General features: G+C 41.2%; 1 protein-coding gene across 4 annotated transcripts in view; it reads right to left on the bottom strand.

Moving 5' to 3' along the window:
* The window catches only part of ARHGAP44 (Rho GTPase activating protein 44), a 490,736-nt gene that overhangs the window by 106,998 nt on the left and 368,595 nt on the right, over positions 1-15,143 (bottom strand). For all 4 annotated transcript variants that reach the window (XM_082441382.1, XM_082441384.1, XM_082441385.1 and 1 more), the window contains 2 exons: positions 3,986-4,025; positions 3,508-3,612 (listed from right to left, as the gene is read on the bottom strand). In XM_082441382.1, the coding sequence (XP_082297508.1) occupies positions 3,508-3,612; positions 3,986-4,025 (145 nt within the window). The remainder of the gene's footprint in view (positions 1-3,507; positions 3,613-3,985; positions 4,026-15,143) is intronic.

Here is a 15,143-nt window from a genome sequence, read left to right as displayed (position 1 = left end):
GAGGGATGGATTGGGAGGGATGGATTGGGAGGTTGGGGTTAGCAGATGCAAATGATTATATACAGGATGGATAAACAACAAGGTCCTAATGTAGAGCACAGGGAACTATATTCAATATCCTGTGATAAACCATAATGGAAAAGAATATGAAGAAGAATGTATATACGTGTATAACTGAATCACTCTGCTGTACAGCAGAAATCAATACATCATAAATCAACTATACTTAAATAAAATTAAAATAAAATAAAAGGAAGTTGCTGGCCTGAAACGCTGGGTAAGAATATTCCACGTGGAGGGGAGATCCCACACGGAGGCTCCGCATGGATATGAACAAGGCAAGTTCAATCGCAGGTCAGTGCAGTTGGAGGATGATGATGGGGGCAGAGGAGGACGGTGGGCGGGGGCAAGAGCTGAGCTCAGAGATGCAGGTGGAAGATGTACCATTAGGGACCAAGGGCCAAGCTAAGAAGCTGGGATTTTGTGCTACAGTGGGAATCCTTTGGTGGGACTGAAGCATCTGATTCCATTTTAAACACTCACTCAGGCAGAGTGAGTGTTGTAGAGACCAGATGATGAAGGGGCTGGGGGGGGTCGGAGTGGAGAGCAGAGACCCCGATGGGAACACTGTTGTGTTCAGGCAACAGATGATTGTCACGTGGACCGGGTTGATGAACGCTAAAGCAAATGGAGATTCTTTGGAGGAAGGGCCAGCAGGACTTACTGAAATGCACGTGGGGAAAGAAAGAAAAGTAAGGATAAAGGATGATGCCTGGGATGTAGACCCGAGCAAGTGGGTGGATTAACAGTACCATCCCTTCTCTGCTAGGTCCTCCTCCTGTTAGAGCTTCAAATGCTGCAGTTCCTGGAGGGGTCTTGATTCAAGGCCCCTTGTCTTCTCACCTGTATTTTCTCCCTGGGTGATCTCATCAACTCCCATGGATTCAACAAGTCCTCAAGCCAGGGACCTGGAAACCCCTCTCCCTTCCTCATACCCCACATCCATTCAACTGCCAAGTCCTGGTACCCTACGTCCAACATCCATCACATCTCCGACCTCTCTCCATCTTCACTGACCCCATCGCGTCCCACCTTGACTGCGCCCCTACCTGTCTAACTGGACCCTGACTTCCACCATAGCCCCACCCCATTTATCCATTCATCACACAACCAACAAATCTCATCATGTTACTTCTGATTAACACACTGACCTCCCACGGATCTCGGGGAAAAAGTCCAGATGCTGACCATGGTGAGACCGGGTCCCCTGCCATCCCATCTCACACCCTCTCCTTGTCATTCCCTAACCTCTAGTCACTCGGGTCACCTTCGTGTTGCTCAAAAATGCCAACCGCCTTCCTGTCTCTGGAAAACCCACATATCGCGCACCCTAACCTAAAAGCACTTTTATCAGTGTCAGTGCTGCCACCTTTAGCTTGTCCTTAAAGGTCACTTTGAATTTCTTTTCAGTTTGATCATTTATTCAGTCAGATGAGAATAAGGAAAGACTGCTCAGCTCAAGAAATCATGGGCAGGCACTTCCCTGGCAGTCCAGTGGTTAAGACTTCGCCTTCCAATGCAGGGGGTTTGATCCCTGGTCGGGGAGCTAGGATCCCACGTGCCTCGCGGCCGAAAACACCAAAACGTAAAACACAAGCAATAGTGTAACATATTCAATAAAGACTTTAAAAATGGTCCTCATCAAAAGAATCTTTAAAAAAAAGAAATCATGGACAAAATCAAGCACCTGTCATCTGTGCAGTGAAATCACTGATCTGTACATGCCTGAGCTTATTTCCACCGCACACTTCTTCCACGTCCACTGCATAGCTGTCCGGTGCATATGGTAATCACTGCACCAGTGTGGCCTGTGCCTCCTGGCATCCTGGCGCTCCCCACGTGGCCCACATGCCCCCTCCTCTGGGGAAGTGTGAGTAACCAACTGCCTTTTCAGTGCCAATCATCCTCTGACCTGTCGGCCTTGCCATATCCCAAATTTGCTATTGATTCATGATATTTTAGAAAACTTGGAGAGCCAAAAGCCTCCTATATAATTCACAAGACCCTCAATCCAATTCAAAGCTTATAAATCTGGGTAACTTGACCTTATCCTCAAGAAATAACGCTAGTAGTAATCAACCTACCAACACCAAAGGTTAGTTTCAAGACTCTGGTGCCAACAGTCAGATGCTACTCTTGACACCAAAATATACAATTCTGTTGACCAGTTATTTTATTTTATTTTATCTTTGGCCGAGAGACATGTGGGATCTTAGTTCCCCGACCAGGGATCAAAGCTGTGGCCCCTGCAGCGGAAGCGTGGAGTCTTAACCACTGGACCGCCAGGGAAGTCCCTTGACCGCTTGTTTTAAAAACAGTGCTTTCTGGAACAAAAGGACGGAAGTGGGTCACAGGCAGGCCTGGCTACAGGCCCCACACACGGACCAGCTTCTGGAGTCCCATATACGTGTTTGTTTGATGAAAGGGTTTCACGTCGAAAGCAGTATTGCAAACTCTGCCTTTAGACTGTCAGGCTCCCCTTGCTGAAAGTCCTGATATACACAGAATTATTTCCACAGACACTTTCCAAAGCTGTAAACATTTTATTTCTACCACACGTGAGTGATTTCTGCTGGGAATATTAAGAAAGAAGAAACCAGGGCTGGGAAGAGAAAATGGAATGATTGATAGAGCAAGCAGAGCCGTTCTGGTCCTGCAGCGTGAGATGGTGGAAGTATCAGGGCACGTGCCATGATAACCAATACAAGTGAGGCCAACAGAACCTGGGGGGCTCGGGGCGACCAATGGGAAGAGACGTCAACAAGAACTCCAGGTCAGAGAAAATCAAACAGACACCAAACACGTCGATCATAAACTCAAGGAGGAAAGAAACCACCTAGATTGCATCTCCCCTGTAACAAAGCCAAGTGAACAGCTAAGAATGGCTTTTCATCTCTGGTGGACTTGAGGGGGGTGGAGGGGTCAAAGGGAAGCGAATCTTCACGACTGTTCACCCCAAGGACTGCTCATTTGATGGAGTCACACGATGCAATGCCTTTAGTACTAATGCCCTTCTAGACAAAGACCCTGGAGCACTTTCATGTAGCAGGTTCTCTTTATTGCTTCATTACAGCAAAAACAATTTTCATAAGAGCCTTTATAGGCCACCTGTAACCTCCAAAACCACAGTGTAATTTTCTTCCATGTGATCTTAAGATACTATGGAGGCAAACGGAAGTTGTGAACAAACAGCAGGGGTAAGAGAAAGGCGACGCCTCCCTAACGGTGGGATCTCAGCGCGCCCCTGCTCTCCTCAGGAGTTGCCCCTGTCTGGGGAGGACAAGGACGGGGACCAAATCTTGCTTGGTGAGGGTAGGAGATGCTTCAGGCAGGGTTATAGGGCACGGAGGGGTGGGAGGCGCTGCCACACCACAAGACAATTCTCAGATACCGCCTGGTCCATCAGCAGGCAAGTTTCACATCCCCCTGGGCTGGGAGGGCACTTACTGAGCGCTTGTCGGCCTCCGCCCCTTGCTGGCCCTGAAGACATGCCGTGAGCTTCTTGTGTGTGCTGTGGGAGACCTGCTTCACCAGCTCCAGCCGCTTCTCCACCTGCGGACAGAGCAGTGGGTGGGGCTCCTGGGTGAGGGGAGGTCAGAAGTGGGGTCACAGATCTGGACAATCAAGGGACAAGACTGACCCATGTTTCTGCAGAGACAACATCCAATGCAGGAGAAAAGGAGGGGATCACAGACTCAGGGACTCTCTGCTAACCGTGCAATCAAATGCCTTCAAATGTCTCCTGAAAAACCTCACCCAGACTGGTGTTCACAATGCAAGGGGCTATCATAAAGGATAAAAGCTGTGTCTCTAAATAGACCAGATGAGGAGCAGTGGAGCAGCTTGAACAGCATCGGGAAGGGCTCGGCTGTAAAAGGGAATATGTCTTTGGCATCTATGAGCTACAGGCCAGCGACAACCTTACCTGAAGAAGGTCTTCGCTCAGGACTTCAGTCTTCTCTGCCCTAAAGAGAAAATGGAGAGAAATATCAGTTAAAAAAAAAAAAAAAAAACTAGGAATATAGTCTCATAATTACTCTCCACTCTCTCCCCACTTATAGAGAGATTAGAAAAACAGAGACATTAATAGCAGCTATTTTTTAAAAATTTTGTGGAAGTATAGTTGATTTACAATGTTGTGTTAATTCCTGCTGTACAGCAAAGTGACTCAGTTATACATATATATTCAATATATTCTTTTTCATCTTCTTTTCCATTATGTTTATCCCAGGATATTGAACATAGTTCCCTGTGCTATATATACAGTAGGACCTTGTTCTTTATCCATCCTATATACACAAGTTTGCATCAACAGCAGCTATTTCTATCAAGAGAAAATATAGACAGTACTGGAATTTACTAGGAACCTCAAGGAACCAGCATTCCAGCAAAAACATGGTAAACAGGATGGTCTGAGGAGTCTCCTGCTACAGCATGGAAACTGGATGAAGCACAACAAACACACTTCTTCTGTCTCCAGATTTTTTTTTTCCAAGTAACAGAATTAAGTAGTTTCCTCCACCCATCCCCCTTGGTCTCCCCCAAACAAACAAGCAAAAGTAGCTTGAATATCTGAGCAGAGATTGATCAACAGCAAACACAGAGACAGCATTGAGTCCTGGTGACAAATGCAAATGCCACCACTGAGATCTGGTCACCAGTGTGAGCCCCCCTACTCCACCCAGAAAGTGGGGGGCTGGAACTGGGGGTTAACACATTCAGGGAAAGACCTTGGACGTCAGCTGGAGTGTCCCAACCTGTTAGCAACCCCTGTCTCACATCAGAGGAGAATGCAAATCTTCTTGGAGCAAAGCGCAAAGAGATACACTCAAAAACACAACAGATAAATCAAAATATAAACTAACCCACAGAAAGGAAAGAAAAAGAACACAAGAACACGCCCTGGGTGGCGCAGTGGTTAAGAATCCACCTGCCAATGTAGGGGACACGGGTTCGATCCCTGGTCTGGGAAGATCCCACATGCCACGGAGCAACTAAGGCCGTGTGCCACAACTACTAAGCCTGCGCTCTAGAGCCTGCCAGCCACAACTACTGAAGCCTGTGTGCTACAACTACTGAAGCCCGCGTGCCTAGAGCCCGTGCTCCGCAACAAGAGAAGCCACCGCAATGAGAAGCCTGTGCACCACAACGAAGAGTAGCCCCCGCTCACTGCAACTAGAGAAAGCCCGCGCGCAGCAACAAAGACCCAATGCAGCCAAAAATAAATAAATAAATTTAATTAATTAATTTTAAAAAAGAACACAAAGCAATAAAAAACAGAAAGAACAAACATAAAACAAAAAATTAAATGGCAGACTTAAGCCTTAACATAGTCATAACTATATTAAATGTAAATGGCCTAAATATGCCAATTAAAAGATAGATTGACAGAGTGAATTGAAAACATTCAATCTATGAGAATCTCACTTCAAATATGACATAGGCAGGCTGAAGGTAAAAGGGTAGGAAAAGATATCACACAAACATTTATCAAAAGAAAGCAGAAGTGGCTGTATTAATGTTAGATAAAGTAAATTCAGAATAAAGAAAATGACCAGAAACATAGAGGAGCATAATATAATGATAAAAGGATCAATCCACCAAGAAGATGTAGCAATCTTAAATGTGTATGCACTAAACAAAGCTGCAAAAATATGTGAAGCAAAAACTGACAGAACTGAAAGGAAACATAGACAAATCCACATAAAGACTTCAATATCCCCTCTCTCAACAACTGACAGACCAGCTAGATAAAAAACAAATCAGCAAGAATAAGTGAGAACACAACAATTCAATTAACCAAAAGAATTTAATTGACATTTATAGAACACTCCAACCAACATAAGCAGTATACACATTCTTTTCCAGTACATATACCAAGATGGGCAACAGCTGGGTCCATAAAATAACTAATTTGATGATGGTGGTGGTGGTGGTGGTGGTTTTTTGCCGCACTGTGCAGCTTGCAGGATCTCAGTTCCCCAACCAGGGATCAAACCCATGCCCCCTGCAGAGGAAACACAGAGTCCTAACCACTGGACCGCCAGGGAATTCCCTAAAATAACTAATGTGAAAGAACTGAAATCATATACGGTGTATTCTCTTATCACTAACAGAAAGATAAGAAGAAAATATCCAAACACCCAGACACCAAACAGCAAGCTTCTATTTATTATTTATTTATTTATTTAATTTATTTTTGGCTGTGCCGGGTCTTAGTTGCGGCATGTGGGATCTTCGTTAAGGCATGCGGGATCTTCCGTTGCGGCTCTCGGGCTTCTCTCTAGTTGTGGCACACAGGTTTTCTCTCCTCTAGTTGAGGCGCACAAGCTCAGTAGTTGTGGTGCGCATGGGCTTCATTGCTGCACAGCATGTGGGATCTCAGTTTCCTGACCAGGGACCGAACCCATATCCCCTGCATTGTAAGGCGGATTCTTTACCACTGGACAACCAGGAAGGTACCAAATGCTTCTAAATAATCCATGGAACAGAGGAAGTCTCAAGGGGAAAAAAAAAATGAACTGAACAAAAATGAAAATGCAATATATCAAAATGGTGGACACAGCCAAAGCAGTGCTGGGAGGAAATTTTATAGCACTAAAATCATATATTAGAAAAGAGAAACATTTTCAAATGAGAATCTTAGCTCCTATTGTGGCAATCTATAAAAAGAAGACCAAGAATAAGCCCAAAGCAAGCAGAAGGAAAGCAAGCACAAAGGGCATAATTTAAAACAAAAATAAAAACGGAGAAAAGTAATGAGACAAAGAGCTGCTTCTTTGAGAAGATAAATACAATTGAAAAAACCTCTAGCACAATTGAAAAGAAGGAAAAAGAGAAGACAAATTACCAAGAATAGGAAAGAGGAAGTATCACTACAAAATCCTGTAGATTTCAAAAGAACGTCTTTGAACAACTAATACACATATGTACATTTGACAATTTACATGAAATGGAGTACTGTACTTAAAAACCATAAATTACAATACACTCAATATGAAACAAATAACTGGAATAGCCCTGTAACTGTTAAGAAATTGAATCTGTACTATTAAAAGCCTCAAAAAAAATATTCAGACCCAGAAGGCTTCACAAGAGAATTTTACCAAATGTTTAAAGAAGAATTAGCCCCAATTCTACATAATCTCTTCCAGAATACAGAAGATGAGGAAATAGTTCCCAATTCATTTTATGAAGCTAGCATTCCTTTGATACCAAAACCAGACAAAGAATAGTAACAAAGAAAGCTAACTATGGACCAATATTCCTCATGATATAGATGCAAAAGTCCTTAACAAAATATTACCAAATATAATTCAACAACCTATAAAAACAATTTTTCACCATGACCAACTTAGGTTTAGTCCAGGGATATTATTCCAGGGGTTTTTTAATCAATCAATGTAATTTACCACATTAACAGATCAAAGGAAAAAAACTACATGATCACATTAATCGATGTAGACACAGCATTTGACAAAATTCAACACCCGTTCTTGGTAAAAACTCTCAGAACACACAGAAGAGATAGAACTTCCTCAAATTGATAAATAACATCTGCAAAAAAAAAACAAAAAACCTGTAATTAACATTATGCTTAACGGTGAAAGACTAGATGCTTTCCTCCCTAAGACTGGGATCAAGGCAAGTATGTCTGTACTCATCATTCATTCAACATAGTGCTGGAAGTTTGAATCAGTGCAATAAGGCAAGAAAAGGAAATAAAAAACATATAGATATGAAAGGAACAAATAAAAATGTCCCTATTTCCAGATGACATGCTTGTCTATGTAGAAAATGCCAAGGAATCTACAAAAAAAAATTCCTAGAGCTAATAAATGAGTTCAGCAAGGTTGCAGGACATAAGATAAACATACAAAAATAAATTTTATTTCTATACACTAGTAATGAATACATTAATACTGAGACTAAAAATAAAATACTATTAACAACTGCTTTAAAAAATAAAATACTTAGGTATCAATTTATAAATATATGCAAAGAATGTGTCTGTTGAAAACTACAAAATAATAAAAGAAATCAAAGATCTAAATAAAGGGAGAAATACTGTGTCTGTGGATTGGAAGACTCAACCTAATAAAGATGTCAATACTCAGAAAATTAGTCATGATTAAATGCAATCCCAATCAAAATTTCAACAGGATTTGTTGTAAATACAAACCGATTCTAAAATTGATATGAAACTGCAAAGGAAGCAGAAGACCTAAAACAATTTTTAGAAAGAATAAATTTGTAGTACTCACTACCCAGTTTTAAGACTTACTATAAAACGAAGTAATCAAAAGAATATGGTAGTGAAAGGGCAGAAAAACAGATCAGTGGGACAGAATAAGGAAAATGCACCTAGACAGATGGAAGCAACTGATTTCTGACAAAGATGCAAAGGAGGAAGAAGAGTCTTTGTAACAAATTGTGCTGGTACAATTGGATATTCATATGCAAAACTATGAACTTTGACCCATGCTTCACATCATGTACAAAAATTCACTCATAATGGTTCACGGACCTAAATACAAAACATGAGACTATAAAACTTTTGAAGAAAAAATGAGAAAATATCTTTGACCTTCGGTGAGGCAATGAGTTCTTAGAAATAACATCAAAACGATGATCCGCAAAACAAACAAAAAAAGGGATACATTAGACTTCATCTAAATTAAAAGCTTCGGGGCTTCCCTGGTGGTGCAGTGGTTAAGAATCCGCCTGCCAATGCAGGCAACACGGGTTCAAGCCCTGGTCTGGGAAGATCCCACATGCTGTGGAGCAACTAAGCCTGTGTGCCACAACTACTGAGCTCGCGTGCCACAACTACTGAAGCCTGTGCGCCTAGAGCCTGTGCTCCACAACAAGAGAAGCCACCGCAATGAGAAGCCTTCGCACCGCAACGAAGAGTAGCCCCCACTCGCCGCAACTAGAGAAAGCCCGCACACAGCAACGAAGACCCAACGCAGCCAAAAATAAAAATAAAAAATAAAATAAAATAAAAAAGACTGACCCAAGGAAGGAGGTGGGCAAACAGGTGATGCTAATTTTAGGAAGTCTGGTATTTTGGGCCTCATCTTTGTAAATGAAAGAGCATTGTTCACCATCAAGACAATGAACGCTACTATTTTCAGAGGATGAGTCATTTTACAGGATGATAGGCACCGTGTAGGTGACATCTGGGTACAAGTTATGTCTTTTCATTTTATTTTTTACACCAATAGACTAAAGCAAAACAGAGCCTTGGCAAATGGATCTAAAAATTGTGCACTGTTCTCCTGATGGGCTTTAGAAGAACAATCACTGCCACCCACAAAAATCTTGATTGTCACCGGTGTCATACATTAGCTTGTCAGGTCACGGCAGCATTTCTCAGAATGTGTTCCATGAAAAAACAGACTCATTAGACACCCTGAAGAAAAAGGTTCTGTGGACAAATAAGTTAGGAAACACTGAAGGCTATATTCTCCATTAACAGAGTTTCATTAAAATATTAAACGCTCTGAGAAGTCCTGCAGGAAATTTAAATGGCTTAATTTTGGCTAACTCGTCATTCCCAAATCTATAAAAATATATTTCACATAACACCAGTTAATGACTACACCCTGAGTGCTGAATATAGTTTAGGAAACATGAAGATGAAGGTAATATTCACTACAGGACATCTTGGAGACCTTCCCTGACATGCTACCTTGGAGTTCTGGCCTCATCACAGAAAGACACTTGGTTGGATTGAGAGCCCAGCAATGAGGACTCTCAGCTGTCATTACAGAAGTCACGGAAGGAAACAGTGAGGCTGCCTTCAACGCAGAGATAGTCTCATTACAAAACATTTCAGTAAGTCACCAACCAAGACACTAATAACAACCCAAGAAGTTGTCAAATGCTCTCAATTTGTCTATCACTAATATTTTCAGCACCTGTTGCTCTCTTTCTATTTGCAGAGTCTCAGGCTGGGTCCCATGGAGCAGCCACGAGATCCTTCTAACCGATGCCCCCGTCTCCAGCATCTTCCCATTCATCATTCACACTGCCTTTAGATATTCTTCCTAAAATGTCCCTTTTACCTAATGCCAAAGAGGTGCTCTGCTAAGTGCTTCACAAGCTTTATACCACTGTTTTAAAATGTACCTGAGATTTGTTTCAATCAGGTAGATAAGACATGCAGACGTGGAACTGTCATGAAGAAACTTACACTTACAGGTTCCTGGAATCAGGAGGCATGGCACACCATGCAGGGACACACAGGGATACACCAGGGCAGGTCAGGAGGCAGAGAGAGCTAAGGGACAGTGTGGGCAACAGTCTTTACTGTGGTTTCCACAAGAAGGATGGGTTGACAAAGCAAGCAAGCTGGGCAGGTTTAAAGTGGGATAATCTGAGTAATTTTGGTGGGCTCTGGGCTATGGGGGGAGGGCCCTAATAGTCCAGTACTTGGCCCTGGAGTTTTTTAGGGGCAGGAGGATACTGTCCAGACTACAGGAGCCTGAAAAGAGGTAGGTGGAGGTATGGATTCAGAATTGGTTGAATCAAAGATTCAAGCGCATCAAAGATACGCTTTCAGGCAAACTGTTTGGTCTCTCTAGGAATTAGCCAGGCCTCGGAGGGGCAGTCTCTCCCAAGTCAGTGAGGCTTCAGATGCCCGAGCATCTGGAATACAGAAAACATAGTGAATACAATCACTCATTCCTTAAAAAAAAAAAAAAACCCTGGAAGGTGTTATTATCCCCATTTTTTTAAACAAGAAAATGAGGTTACTCTGAATTAAGTCATCACCTTGGTGCAAGATACCAAAATATAGTCCTGGAGCTACTACATCAGCATCACTTTCAAACTTGTTAGAAATGTAAATTCTACAGCCCCAACCAGACCTACTGAGTCAGAAATTCTGGGAGTGAGCTCTAAAATCTGTTTTAAGATGCCCTCCAGGTGACTCCAATGCATGTTAAGAAACACTGGTGGGCTTCCCTGGTGGCGCAGTGGTTGAGAGTCTGCCTGCCAATGCAGGGGACACGGGTTCGAGCCCTGGTCTGGGAAGATCCCACGTGCCGCGGAGCAAATGGGCCCATGAGCCACAACTACTGAGCCTGCGCATCTGGAGCCTGTGCTCCGCAGCAAGAGAGGCCACGATAGTGAGAGGCCCACGCACCGCGATGAAGAGTGGCCCCCGCTTGCCGCAACTAGAGAAAAGCCCTCGCACAGAAACGAAGACCCAACACAGCCATAAATAAATAAATAAATAAACAAACAAATTAAAAAAAAAAAAGAAACACTGGTGTATGGAATAAAATCTAAAAATATCTGCTTTGGAAAATCCTACTGAGTCAACAAATTTATCTCTTCAAAGTCCTCCGAACTGTCCCCACTGTTCTATGCCCAGGCATCTCCCGCTCTTCATTCTGGCCCCTTCCAAGAGGAGGAAGCTGTCAAGCTGCAACAATCAGACCAGGAACAGAATTTATCAGCAATAATTGATGCTAGACTATAACGGAGCAATTCCAAAGTTCTGAGTGAAAATTCATTTCAATCCAAAAAAAAAAAAATTATGATAACTTATCAGTCAAGTATAGAGGCAAAATAAAATCATTTTTAGAAATAGAAAAGGATGTTACCTCTGAGAAAACCCCTTGAGGATGCACTCCAGAAAAAATAAGGATAAAAAATTTAATCCAGTAAGAAATGACAGAAATAAACCTGAGACCAGCCAAGAGGAAATCCCAGGATGTCAGACCCGCAGGAGGCTCGGAGAGCGATAAATACAAATCGGAACTCAGTGGCCTCTAAGATGAAGAGAGCAAACAAAATAATCGATGAAATGAGTAAGTTGGAAGGTATGAAGGCATATGATTCTCCCAATAGAAGAAAACAAGATAATCCCAAAGAAATTCCAGGAAAAGTGCCCAAGAAAGATAGGATTCAAATATGAATCAAAAAACAAACAAATATGAATCAAAGTAAAGTGGTGCATGATTGAATCATCTGTAGAATGTAAGAAAAGAGTATTTATTTAACCTTGGCACTAGGCAAAGTCTCCTTTATCTGGGCAGATATCTTTATGTTGGAACCACAGAGCATGAAATATTATTGACATATTACTTGGCTCTGCAGTGAACAACATTTAAGTAGCTATAAAAGAAGTACTTAGTTGACTGCTGAACTTTTAGAATCAACCCATGAACAAAACACAGAAGACATAATTATGATGATTACAGGAGAGAATGAATGTAAATTTTATCAATCTTCAAGATGTGAAAAAGAGAAAGAGAAAAAAGAGGAAGGAAAAATGGGAAAGAAAGGAAAGAAGGAGGGAGAAGCAAACAGTTGAGAGAGAGGTGAATAATGCTCACTAAAGCCAGCCAAGAGAAACTGTACCATCTGTGGCAACTGCGGAGAGGTTTAAACATAAGAAGTAAAATGCTCTTTGTTACAACAATTGAAAAAATAGGTATGGAGGGGAAGGCAAGTGGTATAATAGAATCAAAACCCCATCTCCCCAACAGGAAGTAAATTGTGTGTTTGTGGGTATATGAGAGAGAACCAACAGGACAAGCATATTATTTAAAGATGGGGAGCTAAATTACAGAGGAACTGAATACAGAAGTCATTAAAAGTAATTGTCTCCAGAGAGCAGGGCTGGGAGTGGAATCAGGGTAAGACGGCTGATACCTTTTCATTATAAGTTCTTCTCTACAACTTGATTTTTTAAAAAACCACAGCCACCTATTATTTTGATTTTTAAGGGACAAGGTTGCTGAAGGCATGGAAAATAGGCGTGCCCACCACAGCTGTTGGAAGCATGAAATGGTACGATCTTTCTTGAAGGCAATTTGGCAATATATTTTAAAAGCCTGAAAATATAGAAAACCTTTCTCAAAGTAACTTAAATGGAGGAACTCATCCTGAAGAAATAACTGAGGATGTAGATAAAGATTTAACTGTAAGAAAGGTCATCAGAGCATTGCCCTATGGAGGTCTACGTTTATACTTAATCTTTTGTTTCCAGCCCTTCAGTATATGGATATATTGGGGAAAAAAATCCAAAGATTTCCCCTCAAATCCAAAGGGGATTGTTTAAATGGATGGACTTTCATATAAGTATTAAAAATGATGACATATATTTGAAATGTAAAGGTATTGATAAATTAAGCGAGAAGGAACAAGCTATAAACCAGTACGCACAGTAAAAAAATACATATATGGATACTCAGAAGCAAAAAAAATATGCTAAGGTATATGTCAAAGTGTTGTCAGCCCTCTGTTCTTCCCTTGTGTTGAATGTTCTAATTCTTCTATTGATACAAGAGACAGTGTAAGTATTGTAAAATGTATTGCAAAGGTGGTTACCAGGGGCTGGCGGGGAGTTACTGTTTCATGGGTACAGCTTCAGCTTTGCAAGGTGAGGAATTCTACGGATGGATGGTGGTGATGGTAGCACACAAATGTGAATGTGATTAATGTCACTGAATTGCATACATAAAAATGGTTAAGATGGTAAATTTATGTTGTATTTTTACTACATTTAAAAAACAAAAATAAATTTTAAAAATATTTAAGGCAGTGAAAATATGTTGTGTGATACTATAATGATGGATATGTTTATATATACATCTGTCCAAATCCACAGAATGGACAGCACCAAGAGTGAACCCGAGGTAAACTATGAACTTTGGGTGTGATTATGATGTGTCAGTGTAGGTTCATTCTTGGTAACAAATGTAACATTCTGGTGAGTGATGTTGATAATGAGGGAGAATATCCATGTGCAGGGAAGGGGGTTTATGGGAAATCTCTGTACCTTTCTCTCAATTTTGTTGTAAACCTAAAACTGCTCTAAAAACAAAGTCTTTAAAAAACAAAATAATTGTATTACAAAATAATGTAAACTGGAATATTTTATGTCACATGTGATAAATTTATGAACACAGCAAGTTATAAACACCATATTTTAATATTGTGAAGGTCAACCAAATGAGTACATTTCTAAGAGGAGCTTTAAAGGTATTGCAAATATTTTAGATTCTCTCCCATGTTACTCTTTCCCTCATCCCAAAACAAGAATATTCCTGCTGGTTGCAAAATATCCAGGCATTATTTTTTAATCTCTAATCCAAACGCTACCAATTCCTCATTGCTTCCTTTGATACTGTCTTTCCAACAGTATCAATCATTTCCAAGGACGTTTTCGAGCCCCACGGTCAATTAGTACTTCCCTCTCGAAAATAAGATGTTTAAATCTCAAATGTCTTGATACTTATTATACTAAATCTTTAAATATGTATTTCTCGTGCCCTCCAAATAATTTTATGCTGGTTTAAGGTAAGAATATATACTTTAAAAATAATGCATAGATGTGCATAAGACTATACATAATATATTAATATGATGATTCATAATATTTAAATTAGTAATGTTAATTATATAATATTTTTATGTATTATTTTAAATGTTTTCTTTTTTTAATTTCTCACAATTTTTCGAACATGGACCAGGGTTGTGAAAAATGGGCTTTCCCCATGATTTTGGAAGTCATTTTAGGATGCAAATACAGTGGTCTTGGTGATATCTGATCTCTGGAGTTGTTATGGGCTAAATTATGTTCCCCCCAAAACTCCTATGTGGAAGTCCTAACCTCCCCTACCCTAGAATGTGACTGTATTTAGAGACAGGGCCTTTAGAGAGGTTGATAAAGTTAAAATGAGGTCATTAGGGTGGGCCCTTAGCCAGTATGACTGGTGACCTCATAAGAAGAGGAGATCAAGACCAGACACACAAAGAGACGACCACGTGAGGACACGGAGAAGACGGCCATCTGCAAGCCAAAGAGAGAGGCCTCAGAAGGAACCAACCCCGTGGACACCTTGATCTCAGACTTCCAGCCTCTGAAATTATGAGAAAATACATTTCCATTGTTAAGCCCCCCGGCGGTGGCACTTTGTTTGGTGGCCCCTGCAGACCCACGTGAGTGCATTCTGCATCTTCCACCTCCACCCCCTCGTGGTCACTTGTGAAATCTGAGCGCTGTGGACCTTTGTGGTTTTAAGGATGGATTACAGCATGATCTCGGGGCCACAGAACAGAGT

The sequence above is a fragment of the Balaenoptera physalus genome, assembly GCF_965194825.1.
Source record: "Balaenoptera physalus genome assembly, chromosome: 20".
NCBI classification, from domain to species: Eukaryota; Metazoa; Chordata; class Mammalia; order Artiodactyla; family Balaenopteridae; genus Balaenoptera; species Balaenoptera physalus.
The sequence above is the reverse complement of the archived record's forward strand: the minus strand, read 5'-3'. Positions and strand labels throughout refer to the sequence as shown.